Here is an 8,254-nt window from a genome sequence, read left to right on the forward strand (position 1 = left end):
ATAGTCTATGAGGACCAAATACTATATATTGGTATATATGTATGTGCAGACCCTTATATTAATATTATGGGTTTTATAATGGTTGCTATATGGCTTTGAAGGCCAGTGGGAGATTGTTGGGATATTTGGCCTTTACAAAGCCAATGAACATTTATTGTTTATACATGATGATGTTTAATTAAATACACGAATCTTATTATTATGCATATGGGTGAACTAATATCATATGATAAAACTATAAGTTCCATAGGTAATAGAATTAGAACAATCAAGCATATGAAGAGTCATGTGCGGGAGATTTGATTGTATCTATTTACTTAGAATGCTCACAGTTAGGGGTGAAGTCGGACGCTTCATTTATAAGACTGTAATATACATAGTTGTTATATAATAGGATGATGATATCTCAATCATTTGAGTATGACTCTAAGTTTGTATATTGGTGTAGTAAAAAATGACTGACACTGAGGGGATCAAAGGGAGAACACACTATAAATTCGCTGTTAAGGTTAGTGTGCAAATCTCACTCTACCAATTAATCCCTAGACTTGAGGAATTGTGAAAATTCATTATGTCTCAAATTTATTATTTTGAGATATTAAAAAATAATGTCTATTCATAGACTAGACTTGACATTTTGGGTAATGAATGTAGGACGTATTGAATCACGAATTCTAATAAAGGATCCACCACTCTACGGAGTTATGTATTAGGAAATTGTGACATAACTAATTGAGCTCAAACCCGGCCGGTATAATAAATAGTTTCGTAATGCTCAATTGATGTTAAATGTCAAATTGGGTCAATTAGACATGGGTGTGACAGTGAAGAACAAATTCCCAATGGTCTAATTGTGAATACAAGTAAGATGGAGAGACTTAGATATAATTAATGGTAGAAAAAGACTTTCTTGAAAGTTCCAAGGGCTTTATTGTAAATATGGATTTGTTAATGGGCATTTTCCATATTAAAGAGATATATATTAAAAGGGTTTTAATATATCAAGTACAAGTACTTGTATGACAAGAACTTGTCTTCTTAAGATAAGACTTGGAATCCTAAGTGGATCTTGCTACACACTTACCTATTCTCGAAGTTTTTCTATATTACTTATTCTCAAAGTTTCTCTATATAAGAGAATAACTTTTTGGAGAAAGGGACCATTAGTCTTTCCAGAAAAAGTACAATTAAAAGTAGGAGAAAAGCAAAAGTGTTTTGTGGTGTGTTGTGTGGTGAATACTACTAGAAGGCCGAAGACTATGTGATTTGGATTCAGTTTTGGAAAGTTTCTATTTACTGTCAATCTCCAATTTGGACAGCTTTGAAGGTATTTTTCTTTTAATTATTTTTTTGATCAATACTAGATTATCATGTTAAAGATGTAGGATTAAAGTAATCCAACAGTTTCTGCAGGTACAAACTTTGTTCCTCCACCCACGCCGCGTTTGAAATTCAAACCGGCCTGTTTCCTTCGGTTGATAATGTCAATGGACAGACTACCAATCGAAATCACAAGTGATATTTTTTCAAGGCTACCCATCAAATCTCTATTCCATTCCTGTTTCGTTTGTAAAACCTGGCACACCATTATATCTAACCCTTCATTCCCCCTCAGTCGAGCCTCTACAATCAACCCGACCTCATCCTCTATCGCTATCGTTATCCCAATCAGAGCGAAATCTATTTGGCTGAAAAGAATGAGGAAAATGATACCGTTATTAAATTTAAACAGGTTCATGTTCCATTCATCATTAATTTAAACCACCCCGATAAGGCTAATCACATAATGGGTTCATGTAATGGCCTCTTATGTTTGTCACTAAGAGTAGGAAGTGGAAGAAACTTTCACATATATAACCCCATCACAGGTGAACACCAACAACTCCCGTACTGTATTGGTAACAAGTGGGCTTCTAAATACATGTCCGGGTTGGGTTATGATGTCTCTATGCAAGAATTTAAATTGGTAATGGTGTTCTTTACTTATAATATGGAGCAGCTTCCAGCTTTACATCTTGAGAAAGAAGTTTATGTTTATACATTAGGCTGCAAGGCATGGAGAAGAAAGAATTATAATGTCCCAAACTTGAGTTTTCCAGCTGGTCACGTACATGCTTCCTTCGTATTCATTAATGAGTCTCTTCATTGGATCGCCGCAGATTATAAATCATCCAATCCTAATAAGCGAGTCATTTTGTCCTTCCACTTGGGGGTTGAAGAATTTACAGTCTTACCAACACCCTATTCCATTGGAGTAAATCTCAGTGATCCATTTAAAAGTTGCTCTCTTGGGGTACTAGATGGCCACCTTTCTTTGGTTGATTCCTCTTCAAAACAGTACGTTGATATATGGGTTGCGAAAGACTATGGTGGGAAGATGTCTTGGAAGAAGCAGTTTTCTGTAAGGCGATATTTGATTCATCCATCGTCTGGTGGATTAATTAGGCCTCTACAAGTTCTGGAGAATGGGGAAATTTTACTTATGTGTGGCTTCTGTCGCCTGGTTGCGTATAACCCCAAAAGCAAAAAATGTAGGTCTCTCAAAGTCGATAAAACGATGAGATCCTTTGAACCAGTTCTATTTGTGGCCAGCTTCATTTCAATAAAATCCGGTTTTGGAATGGACAGCGATGTGGAGAAGTTTTCTTGCAGAAAAAGAAAACAGCCCTCGTAAAAAGAGGTTGCTTGGTATGTTTAGCGCGCGAAGTTTTTGTTCATTTATATATCTCGCTCTATCTAGGTTTGCATCACTTATAATTGTTTGTAACGAGTGAGTTAAATATTGCCAAAGAGTTTAATAAGGAGTTGGGTTCTTGGGGATTGTGAGTGATTTTGTTATTTGGCAGAAGAGTTTTATTTGCTTTTTTCGATATAGATAAAAGTTTTGGTTTTTTAATTGTGAATTGGTTTAGTGTTTTTTGTTTTTTTTAATTGTTTGTAATGAGTGGGGTAAGTATTGCCAAAGAGTTTAATAAGGAGTTGGGTTCTCGGGGATTGTAAATGATTTTGTTATTTAGCAGAAGAGTTTTATTTGTTTTTTTTTATATAGATAAAAATTTTGGTTTTTTAATTGTGAGTTGGTTTAATGTTTTTTTTTAATTGTTTGTAACGAGTGGGGTAAGTATTGTCAAAGAGTTTAATAATGAGTTGAGTTCTCGGGGATTGTGAGTGATTTTGTTATTTGACAGAAAAGTTTTATTTGTTTTTTAAGATATAGATAAAAGTTTGGGTTTTTTAATTGTGAGTTGGTTTAGTGTTTTTTGTTTTTTTTAATTGTTTGTAACGAGTGGGTAAATCTTGCTAAAAAAGTTTAATATAAGGAGTTGGGTTATTAGGGATTAATTGAAATAGTTTTTTTTTTTTTTTTTTTTTTTTATGGTTGGTTTATTTTTTGTCCTAAATTAGTGCAACTAACTGAACTTTTATTAGAAAACTAGCCAATATGCCGGCCCGTGGCCGACTTACTACATTAATAGTTGATTTACTATTCAAGTGTATTATTTGGGCACGACTTTCTTAGCATTAATTACCTCAATTTTAAGTTGTTCCTTCACAGTTTATGCTTCAGTCAGCTTTATTTCGGTAGTTTTAAAGTTCTCAAATATAACAATAATGAGTAATTCACGGCCATCGGGCTATGCAAAGATGCTATGCAAATGGTGGAAAATGGAATAAGTTAGGAACTCAGTAATATAACAATAATACTCGAGGATTTCGACAATAATTAAAAAAAAAAAAACCCCGCAAAAAACTGTAAAAGAGCGATAAATCTCACTTGAAAAACACCTCGCTAGAAATGGCCATTTTCGAATCCGATGGAGGTGGATAATTTGAGAAGATTGATGAATTGAGGGAGACAATGATTTTAGATTGGTGGTTAGTAGTTTGTTTGTTTTTTTTTTGAAAGTTTTACCATACGGAAGGAAAAAGAGAGATGGGCCCTACGAAAGGATTCTTAATCTTATTTTCTAATTTCTTGGGTATTAGTAAGTGTTATAATTACCGTCAAATCATCCCAAAGCTGCTTTCTCCTAGACCGCTTGATATAGAATTTAACCCGTGGGTATGCCACTCGAGTTATTATGGTGGCAATTAAAAACTAAAGTAAAAAATTTACATCTAATATGTATGTGGATTAACCAAAGCATTGGTTGTAATTTGCTTGAAGGAAGTAGGCTCTTAAAAGGATTATAATTGAGACTATATCGAGATAAATATATATACGTACAACTAACAGATACGATAAAACTAATGGAATCTGTCTTAAGAATGTAAGCACAACATCTTATATCTAACAAAAACATTTTCTAACTATCATACACTAATTAATGAAAATTACCTTTATCATTGGATACATCGACGCTTCCTATCAATTTCATATATGGATAAAAAAAAACTTTTCCACATGTTGGCAATGCCGTTTATGCGCTCAATAACCCTTCCATCCAATGACGGGGGACTTCATTCCAATGCCCTTAACCCACTATTATTCTACATGCCTTTAGCACTAATGTAACTATAACAATAGTCTAACTGGAAAGAAACCAACATTTTAGCATCTTAAGTAAAATTTAAACCCTTTGAGAGCAAGATCTTAGAAATAGATATATAAACATGAAAGACCCTCACAAAGGGGAGTAAGGCAAGCTCAATATTCTCAATATTGCCCACTACAAAGTTCAAATACTTTGCTTTTGTTTATATCTCGAGAGAACTTTATACTACCATTTAGCAATACACACACACACACACACACACACACACACATATATATATAGCTAACAGATACGATGAAACTAATAGAATCCATCTTAAAACTGTAAGCACAACATATTCTATCTGACAAAAATATTTTCTAACTATCCTATACTAATTAACAAAAATTACCTTTATCGTTGGGTGCAACGACACTTCCTGTCAATTTCATATATAGGGAAAAAAAAACAACAACAACTTTTCCATGTGTTGACAATGCCGCTTATGCGCTCAATAGCCCTTCCATCCAACGATGGTGGAGTTCATTCCAATGCCCTTAACACACTATTTTACATGCGTTTGGCACTAACTATAACAATAGTCTAACTGGAAAGAAACCAACATTTTAGTATCATAAGTAAAATTTAAACCCTTTAAGAGCAAGATCTTAGAAATAGATAAGACACTCACAAAGGGAAGTAAGGCAAGCTCATTATTCTCAATATATTGCCCACTACAAAGTTTAAATACTTTGTTTTTGTTTATATCTCAAGAAAACTTTAGACTACCATTTAGCAATATCATTATCAAAAGGTAAGATAATTGATTTGGGAAGACAATTGCGACACATAAACAATGAGAAACTTGGGAACATGTGAGTACACATAAAGAAAAACAAATTGAAAGCAAAGAGTGTGCAACTTCAAAAAATAACACTAATAGAAAAAAGTGACTCAAGTTTTTTTGACTTGATGCTTCAGTACTAAAATAGATATAGAGATACCCAATGAGAGATATAACTGTAGAGCCATTTTGTTAAATCATTTTTGAAACCACTTAAACAACCATACTTAAGTTGAAGTCTCACGCCACTTAAAAGAACAGTTATATGTGAAGCTCAAAAAATAAAACAATTTATTTGATAGGAATTTCTAACCCTGGTAGCTCAATGTCATATAAACCGATTGTTTATATTGCACGTTACCTATGCTAGGTAATAAACTTGAATGTACGTGTACCATTTGCATATCAAAATAACAAAAGTGTACACAAACTGACATACCATTTACAGCTTCAATATCCTCCCCAACCATCACATGCCCATTGCCCACTACTCATAATCTCACCTTCCTGGAATAAAATTTAACAATAAACAACACTCCGTAAACATACCACAACAACATATACAAATAAATTATTAAGTTATGAGTGCATACCTCAGCTTCGGGTTCAGGGGACATTGCAGTTTCATCATGCCCATAATCAACAATAGCTAAAGATCTCTTCTTTGACCTCTCAACTTCCAATGTAGTCTGTGGTTGTAATGGGGGTGAGGATATTGGAATTTGGGGTAATGGGCTTGGTGTTAAAACCCTTTCTTCTTCTATCAATATTGAATCGTCTTCTTCAATTATTAGAATTGTAGAAGTTCCTGGAATTTTGTTATCAAAATTGTCAGAATCGTCTTTTTCAATTGTTGTTGATTTTCTGGTTCCATTTCTTCATGTTTCTTCTTTTGAATAATGTTGATAGTAATGTACAACGATTAGAGCAATGTAGAACTCTACCTACATTCTTCCAATTAAAATTATTATGTTAACCATTGACATACCTGGTACAACTTTGCTTGAATCTTCCTTTTGGTCAGCAGAAAACACAATTTGCCCCTTACCTCACCATATCCGGCACTTTCGGTGCATACAAATCCCCATCAAGCAGACTAATATAGCATCACTTTCCATATATCCTTGAGACAAAAGAGTAAGGATATAAAGAAATTCACATTAGATTATCTTGGTATAACTAAAAGAGATGGGAATGAAATACCAATAATAAATCCAAAGACAACTCCAATAATAGTTGTGAGTGCAAGCCTAGCACCATCACTTGATTTCTTATTTACTCCAAAATTAATGAGAAAAATAGCTTTAAATGAATACAAACATGTAGTCTGATTATAGTACTCGCCCTGGTACTGCTTCATGAATTTTTCCCACCTCAGCACATCCTTTTCCATTTCTGTTATTCTAGGCAATTTAAAAGACCCTTGAGAAGATGTGCCAGCCATCTACACCTCATCTTAGATGTAAATAGATTTGCTATACTCTTCGAGTAGCCAATAATCGCTAATTGTGGAATTCGAGGATGTATGCATTCTCTGCATTAATTAAGATGTATAGTTAGTAATTATTTTGCACTAATCTATGTTACATAGGGCTGAATGCCACATTTTGATGACTTCAACTTAGAGACATAATACCTGTAGAGTGGGATTCTTGTCCTTGATGATCCTATTATGTATTTCTGAAATGTGGATGATGCAAAAATGTTTCGTCGCTTCTGGTTTCCCCTACTCTCTGGATAGAGTAAAGTAGATGATGCTAAGTATACATAAATGTGGGGTACAATGATCATTAATTAATCAATTGGGGTAAAACGAAAATAAGTAAATGGGGAAATACCAAGTGGTGGGCAGGCTCCCATCATGTGAAAATGAACAACCAGTAAGCGGACGATCATCCCCGATTTCACTGGAATCGAGGACCAAATCTCTGCTGCTTCAGAACTTTATTAGTCTCCGTGTCTAAATCTTCATCACGGGTCATCCCTTCTTCGCAGCACGCTTTAAGCCTCAAAGCTGCCATCATAATCGAATACTTAGCAATGTCAATCCGAGCCTCTAAAAGCTCCTTTGACCCTTCAATATAAAATGGATATGTCTGAGGTCCTTCATCACCCTCTTCTGATTGAGGAGAAGCCGCAGCCTCCTCATCTTCATGAGCTTTCAATAATCTATCCAATTGTCCTTCATTGTCCAGCTTTACCATAATCATACGCAACCGATGACCCAATTATCTTCGAAACTCAAAGGCAGTATAGTGCCAGAATAACCAAAGGATTAAAACTCTTTACGATTCTTTGTAAGATCAAGGTTTAGGATCAAGGTTCAAGTCCGGTAAGGTGCATGTATCATCTTCAATGCTACTTGCAACATCATGCACCGAATCATTGTTGCCATGACTTGTTTCGGTTTTTGACTCAGACGATGCGACACAACCAGTGACTTGACGGCGAATTTGGTTTTGGGTCACTATTGGGGCGACAAGCGATGATTGTTTGGATCAATACCCATATTAATAAGCTTTCTCTTCAAATGGGACTTCCAATAGTTCTTCACCTCATTATCATGCGTCCCGGTAATCTCCACGCTATCAATGACCACATCGCATACATCGAGGCCGCGATGGACTACAATTAATCGGTTAGCAATGTGGTAACTAATAATATAATAACACCAACTGCATGCATTTTGTCAATTGAAAACTAAGCAAGTTCAATCACATATATATGAACTTAGATTGATTTGGTCATTTGTAAGATGTCGCACCTATTGCCCAAGAGTGCATGGAGCTTAATGATTAGGCCTTCTTCATCTTCAGCAAAGTTTTCGCGTTTAAGGTCCGGCCTTACATGAACAATTGGTTGGAAGAGAAAACTGAAAATAAAACTAAAGTAAATGAACCAAACAGGTTACCTGTGAACTACACTTGCTTTTCAG

General features: G+C 34.8%; 1 protein-coding gene and 1 long non-coding RNA gene across 2 annotated transcripts; one reads left to right on the plus strand and one right to left on the minus strand.

Moving 5' to 3' along the window:
* The first annotated feature begins 1,921 nt into the window (after positions 1-1,921).
* On the plus strand, positions 1,922-2,674 carry LOC147508388 (F-box protein CPR1-like). The gene has a single exon (XM_086597079.1). It carries the CDS (start codon positions 1,922-1,924, stop codon positions 2,672-2,674), a length of 753 nt encoding a protein of 250 aa, XP_086453205.1.
* A 3,029-nt stretch (positions 2,675-5,703) lies between these two features.
* On the minus strand, positions 5,704-7,033 carry LOC147508389 (uncharacterized). The gene is made up of 4 exons (XR_015216359.1): positions 6,956-7,033; positions 6,308-6,853; positions 5,913-6,127; positions 5,704-5,826 (listed from the first exon to the last, which is right to left on the minus strand). It is a non-coding gene; the product is annotated as an uncharacterized LOC147508389 (long non-coding RNA).
* Between the last annotated feature and the right edge of the window lie 1,221 nt (positions 7,034-8,254).

This window comes from Coptis chinensis, chromosome 3 (assembly GCF_015680905.1).
Source record: "Coptis chinensis isolate HL-2020 chromosome 3, ASM1568090v1, whole genome shotgun sequence".
Classification (NCBI taxonomy): Eukaryota; Viridiplantae; Streptophyta; class Magnoliopsida; order Ranunculales; family Ranunculaceae; genus Coptis; species Coptis chinensis.

Excerpts from the sequence above, each read along its gene's own strand:
- LOC147508388 (XM_086597079.1), top strand. The coding sequence starts at position 1,922 with ATGTCCGGGTTGGGTTATGATGTCTCTATGCAAGAATTTAAATTGGTA.